This window comes from Phoenix dactylifera, unplaced genomic scaffold, assembly GCF_009389715.1.
Source record: "Phoenix dactylifera cultivar Barhee BC4 unplaced genomic scaffold, palm_55x_up_171113_PBpolish2nd_filt_p 001216F, whole genome shotgun sequence".
NCBI lineage: Eukaryota > Viridiplantae > Streptophyta > Magnoliopsida > Arecales > Arecaceae > Phoenix > Phoenix dactylifera.
Window position 1 is genome coordinate 34905 of NW_024068551.1, and position 15402 is coordinate 50306.

At 39.4% G+C, this 15402-nt stretch overlaps 1 protein-coding gene across 1 annotated transcript; it reads right to left on the reverse strand.

Annotated features, from left to right (window-relative positions):
• Window positions 1-1829: 1829 nt before the first annotated feature.
• Window positions 1830-2316, reverse strand: LOC120108191 (cytochrome b5-like). The gene is made up of 2 exons (XM_039121763.1): window positions 2175-2316; window positions 1830-1996 (listed from the first exon to the last, which is right to left on the reverse strand). Exons 1-2 carry the CDS (start codon window positions 2281-2283, stop codon window positions 1830-1832), a joined length of 276 nt encoding a protein of 91 aa, XP_038977691.1. The 5' UTR covers window positions 2284-2316.
• Between the last annotated feature and the right edge of the window lie 13086 nt (window positions 2317-15402).

A 15402-nucleotide genomic window follows, 5' to 3' on the forward strand; every position in this document is an offset into this window, starting at 1 on the left:
TTTGTCTAGCTTACTAGTAGGAATCATTGGAGTGCCTACTCCCTTATGATTTTCATTTCCAAACTTCTTTAGTATTTTCTTTGTATACTTAGTTTGATGAATGAAAATACCTTCTTTAGTTTGTTTGATTTGTAATCCTAGAAAGAAACTTAGTTCTCCCATCAAACTCATTTCGAATTCTCCATGCATTAAATCAGCAAATTCTTTGCAAAGAGTATCATTTGTGGCACCAAAGATTATGTCATCTACATATATTTGTACCACTAATAGATTTTTGTCCTTTCTTTTGAGAAACAGTGTTTTATCTACATTTCCTCTACTAAAGTCATTATTAAGCAGAAATTTGCTTAATCGATCATACCAAGCCCTAGGTGCTTGCTTTAATCCATATAATGCCTTATGTAGTCTAAACACATGATTTGGCAATTCATGATTTTCAAAACCAGGAGGTTGCTCTACATATACTTCTTTCTCAATAAAACCATTTAAGAATGCACTTTTTACATCCATTTGATACAATTTGAAATCCATGAAATATGCAAATGCTAGAAGTAATCTAATAGCCTCTATTCTAGCTACAGGAGCAAATGTTTCATCAAAATCTATTCCTTCTTCTTGATTGTATCCCTTAGCTACAAGTCTAGCTTTATTTCTTATAACTAACCCATTTTCATCTAATTTATTTCTAAAGATCCATTTTGTTCCAATTACTGAGTTATGCTTTGGTCTTTTAGTTAATGTCCATACATTACTTCTTTTGAATTGATTTAATTCTTCTTGCATGGCATTTATCCAATTAGTATTCTTTTCAGCTTCTTCATAAGTCTTAGGTTCTAATTGTGAAACAAAAGCAAGATAATCATTTAAATTTCTAAGAGATGATCGAGTTCTTACCCCTTGAGATGGATCACCAATGATTAAGTCTTTAGGATGTCTATATGCATACCTCCATTCCTTTGGCAAGTTTTGAGATTGTGGTGGCACGCAATCATCTTCCTTATCTTGAATTGGCACGTCATCAATATTCAACTTTTCAAAGTCGATAATTCCTGTATCATCATCAAGAATATTTTCTTTCCTAGCAGACTCACTATCAGACTCATCAAATATGATATTAACTGACTCTTCCACTACAAGAGTTCTTTTATTGAATACTCTGTATGCCCTGCTAGATGTGGAGTATCCTAAGAAGATACCTTCATCTGACTTGGCATCAAATTTACTTAGATCCTCCTTGCCATTGTTTAAGATGAAACATCTACATCCAAATACTCCAAGATATTTAGCAGTTGGTTTCTTATTCTTCCAAAGTTCCACTACAGGAAAATTGGGAAAAGGCGACCCTTTTTTGCCGACGCTATCCACACGCGTCGGGAAAAAATACCCCAGGCGTCACATATCCTCACGCTTCAAAGAAGCGTCGGTGGCTCCTCCCTAAATACAACCCTCCCGATCGAGCCCTAGCCTGGCCTCCTTTTCCGGCTCTCCGCCTCCCCGAATACCCACCCTCCTTTTCCGGCTCTCCGCCTCCCCGAATACCCACCCGATCGAGCCCTAGCTAGCCCTCCTCTCCGGCACGAGCGGCTGCCTCCGCCCTCAAGCCTCCTCCCTCCTCTCCGACGTCAACCGACAAGCCTTCAAGCCTCGAGCGAGCTTCACCTCCGCCCGAGGATCTTTCCGAGGATCTTCTCCTCGTCCCTCCTCTCCGGCTCCGACCGATTGGCCCTCAAGCGTTGATCGAGCTTCTTCTCCGCCCGAGGATCTTCTCCTTGTTCTTTGGAAGCGCCGATTCGAGGTATGCCCCCTCTTTCTCCTGTCAGCTAAATACTTTACAGAAAATTTTCTTTACCACTGTAGGATGCTTGTTGTGGTGGCACATACATGCGCTTAGTTGGAATAGTTGACGAATCTATGTCCCCGATGCAATACTTGCTCATCATCTCCTTAGCAGAGGTGCTGTGACCTACATCTTCAAAATCGTTGGTTGCATCCTTCCCTGCAAAGACAATTAGATGAAAAATTCAGTTCTGCAAATAGAGTCAATTAAGCAAGACCAGAGTTTGACTGGTTTAATCATGCTTTCTTTTATATAAGAATGGAGGAAAATATACAAGACAAAAAGCAACTAACATGTAAAATCTACAGTTCAACAAAAAGCTGATTTGAATTATTACCAGTTACTGCTAGCAAGACTTCATCACCACCTGGATGCTCATCCATAAATGGGGTGACATCGAACACCTGTAGTACCAAAATATGTGAAAATAAAAGTGAGTACTTCATGATGAAGAAAAGATATGAGCATGCCCAAATTTTCATATCAAGTCCCCGCAAGTTAATACGCAATTATTCGGATATGTCTTAAGCTCTTCATAAATCATTGTCCTATATGTTAATAAGGGGAGATTGTCAATATACAGATCGACTTGCCTAACGTAAAAAAAAAAGAAGGGGAAGAGAAGAGCATGGGTTTAATGTTTTATAAACACTAAATCTCAGATAATGTCAGAAAGAAAGAAGGCAAGAACAGTAATATAATTTGGTTTAGGTGTGAAATCATTAATATTTTTATAAGAGATAACGCGTAAGTCCCTACAAATGACGACCAGAATGAGAACTACTAGATACAATTTCTTAAGATGATTAAAATAAAAATATTGAAGTCACCAGGAGAAAGGAAAGAGGGCATTTCAAGAAAAGATCCAATTTTCTGTAAGTTCTTACAGAAAATTTAAATACTTTACAGCTAAATGTAATTTCTTTACCACTGTGGTCATACTGTAAGTTGAATTGTGATTCAGATCATAACTTGAGCTGCTTTTTTTTTTTGTGACTCCTGTCATCCTAACTCCACATTTGCATCACAAATAAGACCTAGACTAGCTAATTGGGCACGCATGAGTTTTGCACTGATAAAGAATGCTCGGGTGAATATATATTGATGCCATAAAGATAGGGACAAAAATCAGTACAAATTAAAAAAAAAAACAAAAAAAAACATGGTTATAGTACTTGGGTTCTCATGCTCCAAGTAAATTTCTTGGGTTCTCCTGCTCCAATATACATTTATGACATGACACAAGAAAAGAATATGATATGGCACAAGAAACCCACTTGTGCCTTTCCCTTCAAAGCAACTGCATTTAATGATAGGAATACACACATACAAATATATATACATACAATATATATATATATATATATATTGTATGTATATGTGTGTGTATATGTACACATATATTCATAGACATGCATGCATACATAAACACGTACTTTTCATGAGTAAAAAAAAAAAAAAAACCAATATAGCCCATTCACTGGATGTACAGATATATGAATGCTATTTATCAGAGTTATATATGTAGTCTTTTTGGGGGATGAACTGTATGTTGTCATCTGCATGAGTGTGGATGAAGCAATGAGGTAGCTTGGCAGACTGGATAAAATGCAAGATGGTATTGCAATGACATCTAAGAGCACCTGACATTGATACACAATAGTGATGATATTTAGGAACTGAAATTTGAGGTTCCTGTGCCAGTGTACCGACTCGTGTGCTGCATTTCTTTTGACAAGCTATCTTATGTGAGGATGCCAGTCTTTTTGAACAGAAGCTCTATGTCTGTGGCTAGAATGCTGGCATTTTTTAACTGTGGAACTTCTTCATGGCATCAATGGCAGAAAGGTACGCAACCACTTTCAAGGCATCTTTTAACTGTGGAACTTCTTCCACTACAGTAAAAGAGGAAAAAGAGAGAGGTAGAAAGAGAGAGGTTTCTTTTCTTGCCATTAGCTAAACAAAACCTCTTCCATATAGCAGGAAAGAGAGAGGTAGAAAGTGATCCCTATGAATGAGTGAGAAGGCTCTCCAAGCACCACATTTCTTTAATCTAGCTTTTAGGCTGAAGGTAGGTGAAAAGTACCATTAATCTCATCGCATGGATAGAGATATCTGGCATTGGACTTTTTTGTTTGTCTTTATTTATCTATCTAGCAAATGTGAGGAATGGCTTGCATCATGGAGAATATAATTTATAATTCCTAGGATACATAGGGTTGATGATAAGCACCATGGACCACATTACTATTGTTCCTGATGCTTAGCTAAATACAATGTCTCACCGACCATCACATGAACTATTGCACAAAATAATACATCCATGGTTCAAGAAAGATAGGACCATAGAAAAGGTGCCATTTGTTAAATCTTTCGACAAACACGTATAAATAAAATAAGAAAAAGGCATATGCTGCTATGTGTTTTGGATTCAAAATAAATAGCTTACAAGTTGTATGTTACATGCATCCACCAAATCATATGATAATGGTGCATCCAATTCACATTCAATAAAAGCAGAATATAAGTTGGAAATCTTCTCTTCTTTTTTGTATAGGTTTAAATGTAAAGATGAAATACAGCCTAGTGGGATTATAGATGCTTTGATTCGTCCCAACTGTCACATGCATATAATATGGATTTTTGTTTTTTTCTGTTTCATGCATATACTATGGATCTGTTTCATGCATACTGTGGAATGTGGATGCATTATGCATTACTTGCCCTTATGCATATTAGATCTTGATTCGTAATATCTTGGATTGGTGCACTTACCCTTATGAGAAATGATAAGATCAACTTTAGGCTCCTATGAAACTACATATGTGTATGGGAATAGATCAACTCGTGATAGTAGATGTTTGCCAATATTGATTCAATTAGTATCTTCTGTCCTGGATTTCAAAACTGGGATCCAAGGAACCTTCAAAATGGACTAAATTGTAAGGTAGGTTTCTTAACAAGCTATGGTTTTGTTTTGAGAATGATTACAGCGCATTATTTTTGTATTTTGAATGTCAGGCAATATATTGTGAGGTTATAGTAAGTGTCACATGCTTTTCTTCATGCAATTTATATGTAGTCCATCCTTCTAATAGTGTTTATCTTTTTTATATGAACTGCAGTTCAATCGGTATTCTAATAGAATGGACAAAGTTGGATAAATAAGTTGAGATCCAGTGCCGAATATTTGGATGGAGTTCAGAATTTCATTAAGTTTGCTTTTGAGAAATCTAATATGAACGGAAAAATTTTATGTCCATGTCAAAAATGTGTAAACGGTTCTGCTCTTGATCCAAAAATTGTTGAAGAACATTTGGTATGGAATGGTTTTCTAAAGGGTTATACTGAATGGGTACTCCATGGAGAGTTCATACCTTCATGTAACCAACCCTATCTAGAAGACACCTTCAATTTTGGATGTAGTGACACGGAACAAAATTCTGTAGAAGAAGATGATATAAGGGGCCTACTTAGAGATGCTCTTGGACATAATATCAGAACTGTAGGAGAAAATGAGCGTGCAGTTATTGATCAGTCCATGCATGTTGAGGAATCTATACATGCTGATGACACAGCTCATTATGATAACTTGGTGAAAGATTGTGATCAAGAACTGTATCCGGGTTGTAAGAATTTTACGAAGATTTCTTTTCTTCTGCATTTATTACATTTGAAATATTTGAATGGGTGGCCAGCAAGTCTTTTACCATGCTTCTTCAATTATTAAAGGATGCATTTTCGGAAGGTGTTACTTTGCCATCATCTTCATATGAAGCCAAAAAACTAATAAAAGAGTTGGACCTTGGATACGAGAAGATACATAGTTGTCCGAATGACTGCATTTTATATCGTGGTGAAAATAGCAACCAAGAGTCATGCCGAATATGTGGAACTTCACGATGGGTAAAACCTAAAGAAGATGAGAATGATTCATTGACTGAAGTGGATGCTGCACTGACTAAGAAAAAACCGGCTAAAATTTTGAGGTATTTTCCTCTTATACCAAGATTAAAAAGGATGTTTGCATCATCGAAGACAGCTTCCTCGATAAGATGGCATGACGAAGGTCGTATAAAGGATGGAATGTTACGACACCCAGCGGATAGTCCTGCATGGAAAGCATTTGATGATAGGCATCCCGAATTTGCTTCTGATATTCGCAGTGTTAGGCTAGGTTTAGCTACTGATGGATTTAATCCATTCCGAACGATGAACTCAACATACAGCACTTGGCCGGTTGTTTTAATTTCATATAATTTGCCACCATGGATGTGTATGAAACAGTCTTCAGTAATTCTGTCAATGGTTATTCCAGGTGACAAGGGCCCAGGTAATGATATTGATGTTTTTCTACAGCCTCTAATAGAGAAATTGAAACAAATATGGGAGGGTATTGATGCATTTGATGCTTTTGCTGGCCAAAATTTCAAATTGCGTGCAGCTCTTATGTGGACTATCAATGATTTTCCTGCTTATGCTAATTTATCTGGTTGGAGCACTAAGGGGCGTATTGCATGTCCTTCTTGTGGAGATTCAACCCATTCATATTGGTTAAAACATGGAGGAAAGTTCTGTTATATGGGCCATCGTCGGTGGTTAGAAGCAAACCATCCATTTCGATTTCAGAAAGACTTATTTGATGGTACCATAGAGTTGCGATCTGCCCCTATTCCACCAACTGGAACTGAAGTCCTTAGACAAATGCATGGCACCAATTATATACCGGGTAAGGTCTCCAAATGTTCAAAGAAGAGGGGAAGGGAGCATGTTGGCAGCACAATGAATGAAGGATTAATAGCAGAGGTTAAAGAGGATGCTGACAACTTTTTTGAGAATGAAGACAACGTATATGGTCAGGAAACAATGGCAGCATCTACACAGAAACAACTATGGAAAAAAAAGAGCATTTTCTTTGATTTACCTTATTGGGAGTATAATCTTCTTCGACATAACCTTGATGTGATGCATATAGAGAAGAACATTTGTGATAACTTGATTGGAACATTGTTAAATCTTGATGGAAAGACCAAAGATAACTTGAAAGTTGTTGACCAGATAGACAACCCAAGAGGGGGGGTGAATTGGGTTTTAAGATAATTTTGCAATTAAAATGTTTGAGGATGACTAATTAATATTTTTGCAAGATGATTAATTAGTTGCTATGTGCTGTGAGTGAAATGAGAGTGAGAGAGAGAGACACAAGCAATCACAAACACAATGTTTATAATGGTTCGGAGCTAACCCTTGCTCCTACGTCCACTCCCCAAGTCTCACTTGGGAATTCACTATAACCCCTTGGATTACAGCCGGTTGTTTTACAAGCTCACAACCCAACTTGTTGTTTTACGAGCTCACAACGAACTCGGTCGGTTTCCCAGGCTCACCGACTAGAACCACCCCGATTGTTTTTCCGGGATCACAATCGAACCCTTACACGTTGGTTTTACCCTCGGCTCACCAACCAACCTCTACACTCTTGATTCAATCCCCTGATTGAATCAAGCAAAGACAAGATGGAAAGAACAAGGACAAACAGAAAAACAGAGCTTCTAAAAAGCAGATATACAGCAATATAAACTAGAGAGAAATTAAGAGCCCTCAAACACTTTTGAGTTGGAGTAGAGAAGGGCTTCTTGAACTGTGAGTCTCCTCTTGAATGTCTGGTCGACTTGAAGGCAGGAGGAGACTTCTTTTAAATGCTTGGAAGAGGTAGCTGGATGGAGTTAATGGCGCTCTTCCTTCTTTTCTGTTGAAAACCAGTTGGCAGAGATAGGATGCTTGATTTCTTTGAGTGGAATGGTGCTTCTCTGCCTTGCTACAGTCCTCTGTGGCTATTTAAGCCATCCCCCACGGAAACTAGCCGTTAGACACCTTTTTCTGCCCGTTCTGCACACTCTGCACATCCTGACAATATGTCCGTTGGGGTCGGAGTCGACTCGCGCGATCTGGAGTCGACTCGGCTGTAGCGGAAGTCGACTCATGCTTTTCTGGAGTCGGCTCGGCAACTGTTCCGGATTTGAATTAAAGTGACCTCCGCGACTGGAAGTCGACTCGACTTAACCCGGAGTCGACTCGCCAACTTCTGGAGCTGACTTGCCATTTTCGGAGTCGGCTCATCCCATGAAGTCCATGGAGCTAATTTTTCAACTTGGCCCACTCGAGTCGACTCGACAATCCTGGGAGTCGACTCGGCGCTCAGAGCCCGAACTCCCGATCTTCTGTCTTTTGGCTCGTCCAGTCTTAGAGTCGACTCGAACTGTTCCGGAGTCGACTCGGCTCTCAGTTTCCGAAACACAGCCTTCTGCCTTTTTGATGTAGCGCTGCCTTGGAGTTGACTCGAGCTGTCTGGGAGTCGACTCGGCTCTCAGAGACAATAATTCGGTCTTCTGTCTTTTTGGGGTCGCGCTGTCTCGGAGTCGACTTGCGCATTGCGGGAGTCGACTCGGATCTCAGAGTCCGAAAACTGCTCTCTGACTTTTGCCTTGTGTACCACTGAGAGTCGACTCTCGCTTTCTTTGGAGTCGACCTGCCAACCATGGAGTCGACTCGCGTTCCACAGGAGTCGACTCGAATCTCAGGGTCCAAAATCGCTCTCTGACTTTTCTGTCTGTAACTCCTTGGAGTCGACTCATACTACTCCGGAGTCGACTCGGTAATCATCGGAGTCGACTCGCGCACTTCAGGAGTCGACTCGCTGACAGGTTTTGAGTTGAGTCTTTCTGTTCGTCTGTCAGTTCTCAGTCGGAGTCGACTCGTAATGATCCGGAGTCGACTCGAGCCCGTGCCAGTGATTCTGATACGCTTGGAGTCGACTCGTAATATCCCGGAGTCGACTCGAGTCTCAGATTTTGGTTCAAACTGACTTCTTAACTTATCCAAAATATCTTGAACCAAGTCTAGAAACACTTAGACAAGATTTTCACTGAAACACTCAATTGAATTCATTAGTAAACAAAAGATATACTCAATTGTTTGAGCTCATCAAAATCAAATAGGGTTTTAATCAATCACTCCACAATCTCCCCCTTTTTGATGATGACAAAACATTGAGTATATGTAAAGTGAATTGCTCAATAAACAAGGAAATGAAATCTATAAATGAATTCAAGTGTCTGGTTTTTTAATTTATCCAAACTTGAAAGGTGTGAAACAATAAATTTTGGAGTTAAAGCTCCCCCTTTCATTTGGAATTATATAAGCCTTCATGTCATGCACTCAATTGTTTGGCTTATATATATTTAATGATTTGACTTTCTTAAAAATTCAGATTCTCCCCCTCAACATATGCATTCTACTTTGTTTTGATTCTCTGAATTTCCTTTTAATGCATTGAAGTTTTTGAACTGAAATTTTTGGTTTTTAGAGGAAAAATCTGTCAATTTGTTCTTGAGTAGGATTCAACTAATCTCCGAATATCCCTTGAATAGATTCTGGAGATTACTCCATTAGGAACCCCAACAGAGAGATAATGAGCCTCGAGGTACCAAATCCACTAAGAACAAATTATGTTTTAATTTTTGATTTCTTTTATGTTGATTCCATTTACATATCTATTAAATATTTCTTCCCCTTTTTGTCATCGTATCAAAAAGGAAGTGAGTATAACACACAATCATTTAGAGAGCAAATTGCACAAAATTGAAGAGAATATGTCTACTCATTGTATTGATGTGTATGTAAATACATTTGTGAATACAATAAGTAAAGCAAAAAGAATACATGTCAAAATACAAAAAGATATCTAAGGCTTCCTCGAGGAGGATGCGACTCCCCGGGGCATGCGCTCTGCAAGTAGTGTGACTGCATTGGTGACGTGCTCGAGCTGTCGGATAATGGCCGAGGTGGCCCCGCTATGTGTCGTATCGAGCTCGGTCACCGACTGCTGAAGTGTGTCAAGCTTGGCGATGAGCACATTCGCCAAGCACTCGGCCCCCTGGGTAGTGGTGCCCATGTCGTGTCGCATGTCATCGCGCATCTTCCGAGTGGTGCTCGTGACTTCGCTCATGCTGTGGAACTGGGCTTGGATCGGAAACCTTACATTGTAGATCTCTTCCCGCACATGGGCCGTCATCTCAGCCACGGCTGACAGGGAAGGGACCAACGCTGAAGAAGGTGCAGGAGAAGGAGCAGGCACTGAACCCCGGAGCTCCCTAAGCAGGTCGTCCCGGAGATCTCTAACTATCTCCTGCCGCAACTTCCGGAGCTGCTCAAGAGCGATCCGGACCTCCATGGGCTGAGTAGGTGGAGCTGAGGAGGAGGGTCCGGCTGAGGTGGTGGGAGCAGAAGTGGAGGGAAAGGTAGGATAGTCTGAGTCTGGGTCAGGACTGGGGGAAGGTCTGGTGGTATGTGTGGAGGTGGATGATTTCCTAACCCAGGTTCCCTCGACCTTCCAAAACCCCATCCTGTATAGGGTTCCCGGACGCATGCGATCTGTCCATCGCAATGCGCGAGAGGGTTCCCCCTCAGGAATGGGAATCTCGGCCTCCCTAAATAGAAGAGTGAACATCATGCCATAGGGGAGGGTGAGCCTAGGTCTATCTAGTGGCTCACATAGGTATCTATACATCATCTTGGGAAAGTTGATTGGGGTGTCCTGGAGGATGTAGAACATAAGAGCTAGGTCTCTCTCAGATACAAAATCGAAGCGGCCAGTCTTCGGGAAGAGGGACCTAGAGATGATACTCAAGAGGAGCCGCATCTCAACTGAAAGTGAGCTAGCGGACACCTCATCTAAGGGGGACTGAGGTGGATGTCCTAGAATGGCCGTAAGGGCCTCAGTCCTATCCTCGGGGTGTGTGGGAGCCACCCCTACTTGTGGAAGATGGAGGACCTGAGCAATGATATCCTCCGAAATGAACAGTGGGACACCGGCTACCGTGCCCTCGATACCCCCATCGCCCCTATGTACAGTACCGTAGAACTCCCTAACTAGGCCAGGGTATGTGGGGAGATCTAAGGAACAAAAATACTCTAAGCCCTGGGCCCGCAGTCTCTCTCCTATAGTAAAGCCCTCTCGGGAGAGATAGTCGAAATCGACGTATCTCCCGGTGGAGACCGCCTTCCCGGCGCACGGCCTCGAGGGAACCTCCCTCGGCGGGGAACGAGCCGGAGATTGTGGCCTCACGGGATCGTTCCGAGCCTTGGAACGCCGCTCGGCACCGGTCGCGGGTTGGGGTCTCTTCCGAACAACGGCTTTACGAGGCATTTTGACCTAGGGAAGAGGAAGGAACCTAAAGAAGCGAGGAAGATGGACGGAAAAAACCTTAAGGTCGGCCGGAGACGCTCTAGGAGTCGGCTCTAGGGCTTGTGAACAGTGGCGGCGGTGAATAGAAGTGTTGAGTAAACGATGAAGTTAGGGTTAAAAAATCGGATCCCGACTGCGAGTCGACTCCTCTGAGTCGCGAGTCGACTCGACCTCGAGTCGACTCCAAAGTATGCGCGAGTCGACTCTCCTTATGCGCCTATTGACCTCGAGTCGACTCCCGACTGAATGCGAGTCGACTCCCCCTCTGCTGCCATCGATCTCGAGTCGACTCCCGTAAATGTGCGAGTCGACTCCCCGTTACGAGCCGACTCTGAAACTTACTCGAGTCGTCTCGAACTCTGGCACGCACCTAAAAATCATGCTATGTTCGTGCCGAATGAGGGAAAATCACTAAGTTATGATCTGATTTGATGATCATTGTAAAGAAACTCTAAATTAGCCACAATCTAATCATCAAAATCAATGAACTAGTGGAAAATACCACTAGAATGGATCAATCACTCCCAATCCCCTCCTAAGCACACTAAATCTCTCTTCACTTAAGGGTTTTGTAAAAATGTCAGCTAATTGATCATCAGTGCAAACAAATTAAAGTGTCACATCACCATTCAGTACATGATCTCTTATGAAGTGATGTCTTATCTCAATATGTTTAGTTCTTGAGTGCTGAATTGGATTTTTAGTTAGATTAATGGCACTTGTATTAGTACAATTAATGAGAATTTTATCTTGTTTAATGCCATAATCTTCCAATTGTTGTTTGATCCACAAGATTTGAGCACAACAACTTCCGGCTGCAACATATTCAGCTTCAGCAGTAGATAATGCAACCGAGTTTTGTTTCTTGCTAAACCATGAGATTAAGTTTTCTTCTAGGAATTGACATGACCGCTGGTGCTTTTTCTATCAAGTTTACATCCAGCAAAGTCTGAATCTGTGTATCCTATTAAGTTTAGGCTAGATTCTTTAGAATACCATAACCCTATATTCTTTGTTCCTATTAGGTATTTAAAGATTCTCTTGACTGCAATTAGATGAGATTCCTTAGGATTAGACTGATATCTAGCACACATGCAAACACTAAACATGATATCAGGTCTACTTGCAGTAAGATACAATAAAGATCCTATCATACCTCTATATAGTTTCTGATCTACAGATTTACCTGATTCATCTTGGTCTAATTTGCATGATGAGCTCATGGGGGTGCTGATTGACTTGTTCCCCTCCATATCAAACTTCTTAAGCATCTCCTTGATGTATTTAGCTTGATTGATGAAGATGCCTTCTTCAGATTGTTTGATTTGAAGCCCGAGGAAATAATTCAGCTCTCCCATCATGCTCATTTCAAATTCACTCTGCATCAAGTCAGCAAATTCTTCGCAGAGGCGATTGTTAGTAGCACCGAAAATAATATCATCAACATAAATCTGCACTAACAACATATCTTTGTTTTTCTTATTTAGAAACAATGTTGTATCTACATTACCCCTAGAAAACTCATGTTCTAATAGGAATTTGCTAAGCCTCTCATACCATGCTCTAGGTGCTTGTTTCAAACCATAAAGTGCCTTGTTCAATTTATATACATGATTAGGGTATTGATGATTTTCAAAACCAGGAGGTTGTTCTACATATACCTCCTCATTAATATACCCATTTAAGAATGCACTTTTTACATCCATTTGAAATAATTTGAAGTCCTTAGAGCATGCAAATGCTAGTAAAAGTCTAATTGCCTCAAGTCTAGCTACAGGAGCAAAGGTTTCATCAAAATCTATACCTTCTTCTTGATTATAACCCTTTGCTACTAGTCTAGCCTTATTTCTTATTACAATTCCATTTTCATCAAGTTTATTTTTATAAATCCATTTGGTACCTATAATTGAATATTCAGTAGGTCTTTCAACTAGATTCCATACTTTGTTTCTAGTAAATTGGTTTAATTCTTCTTGCATTGCATTTATCCAATTTACATCTTTTTCAGCTTCTTCTATGTGTTTGGGCTCAAAATGTGAAACGAAAGCTAGATGATTGTTTAAGTTCCTAAGAGATGCTCTAGTCCTAACAGGTTGAGATGGATCATCTAGAATTAATTCCTTAGGATGCCCGTGAGCAAACCTCCAAGCCTTAGTCAGCCCATGATCCATAATAGCCTCTTGGCTTGATGATGCATTTCCAATTAATTTTTGATTATCATCTTGTAATGTCATCTCATCTATCTTCTCTTCAAGAATTTCACCATCATCATCAAAATTAACTCTCTTGCTAGAAGAGATATCACTAAAATCATCAAAAACAATATGTATGGATTCTTCTATAACTAGGGTTCTTTTATTAAAGATTCTATAGGCTTTACTAGTTGTGGAGTACCCCAAGAATATACCCTCATCAGATTTAGAGTCAAATTTTTCTAGATTATTTTTTCCATTATTATGAACAAAACACCTACATCCAAAAATATGAAAATAGTTCACTTTTGGTTTTCTGTTTTTCCAAAGTTCATAAGGTGTTTTCTTTATGATGGGTCTTAATAAAACTCTATTTAATATATGACAAGAAGTATTGACGGTTTCTCCCCAAAAGTACTTAGGGAGGTTACTTTCACACAACATAGTTCTAGCCATTTCCTCTAGAGTTCTATTTTTTCTCTCCACAACTCCATTTTGTTGTGGTGTCCTAGGTGCAGAAAAATTGTGTGTTATCCCCTTTTTACTACAAAACTCATCAAATAAATGATTTTCAAATTCGGTACCATGGTCACTTCTAATAGCTATTACTGAAGTATCTCTAGCCTTTGTTACTTCTTTATGAAATTTCTTGAAAATTGAAAATGCTTGATCCTTATGGCCTAAGAACATGACCCAAGTATATCTAGAATAATCATCTACGATAACTAGACCATATTTATTTCCACCTAGACTTGTGGTTCTAGTTGGTCCGAATAGGTCCATGTGTAGTAGTTCTAGAGGTCTAGAGGTAGAGACACAATTTATAGATTTAAAGGAGTTCTTTAATTGTTTGCCAAATTGACATGCTTCACATATTTTATTCTTTTCAAACTTTAATTTTGGCAAACCTATCACAGAATCTCTTTTAACTAGTTTAGATATGGTGTCCATGCTTGCATGACCTAACTTACGGTGCCATAACCAACTAGCATCATTATCCTTAGTTTCATTAACAACTAAACATAGGTTGTGTTTGGCAAGATCCTCAAGGTCTACAACATACACATTTCCACGTCTTATTCCTTTAAAAACTAAACTATTGTCATTTGGGTTTGTTATGATGCATAGTGATGGTTTAAACATAACATTATAACCTCTATCACATAATTGACTAATGCTTAATAAATTATGCTTAAGACCATCAACATATCGAACATTATCAATAAAAGTTGAAGGGGTAATTTGTACTTTACCTATACCAATGATGTGACCTTGGTTATTGTCTCCAAAAGTCACAACACCTCCCTTCTTAGCTTCGAGGGTGAAGAATTGATCCTTGTCACCCGTCATGTGTCTTGAGCAGCCACTATCCAAGTAACAACAATTTTTGTCGACCTTGGCTGCAAGACACTCCTACACAAGCAAATCATATAATCTTAGGTACCCAAGTTTTCTTGGGTCCTTCATGGTTAGTAATGTTGGTTCCTTTTGGAACCCAAACCCTCTTAATTTTTCTTTTAGTTTTTCCTTTCCTATAATTACACACATTTGCTTTATGTCCTAAAGTTCCACAACAAAAGCAGGTTATTTTCTTAGTTTTACTTTTTCCTGCTTTAACAAAGAAGTTACTAAGAAGTTTTTGCTTATGTTTAGGTTTATACCCTAAACCCGCTCTATTGAATACCGCTCGTTGACTATTAAGTATCATATTCAATTTTTCAAAACTATATGTAAATGTTTCAACCAAGGGTTTGTATTTTTCAAGTTCTTTAGTTAGTGTTTGTTTTTCTGCTTTTAGATCATTTAGTTCTTTTGTGAGACTCTCATTTATATGTTTATTGTTTTTGGGTTCTAATGTTTCTTTGTTCTGCCTTTCATTTTTTTTAGTTAAGGTATTATTCTTTTGTATCAAGATTTGGTTACTTGTTTTAAGTTCTGCATTTTCTTTGATAAGAACATCTTTATCCTTAACTAATGAATTATACTTACGGAGATGAGTTTGGTTAGTTACTTTTAGTTCTTTGTTTTTAATGTTTATTATTTTGTATTCATCCATTAATTCATTGAAAGCATCATATAATTCATCGAAAGTAAAATCTAAATGTGATGCGGATGTTACCTCATTT

Bases quoted from the DNA above. Each gene is read 5' to 3' on its own strand.
- LOC120108191 (XM_039121763.1), bottom strand. From the start codon at position 2,283: ATGAAGTACTCACTTTTATTTTCACATATTTTGGTACTACAGGTGTTC. The intron at 1,997-2,174 runs GTAATAATTCAA...TTGTCTTTGCAG, and splicing joins AGTCTTGCTAGCAGTAACTG to GGAAGGATGCAACCAACGAT.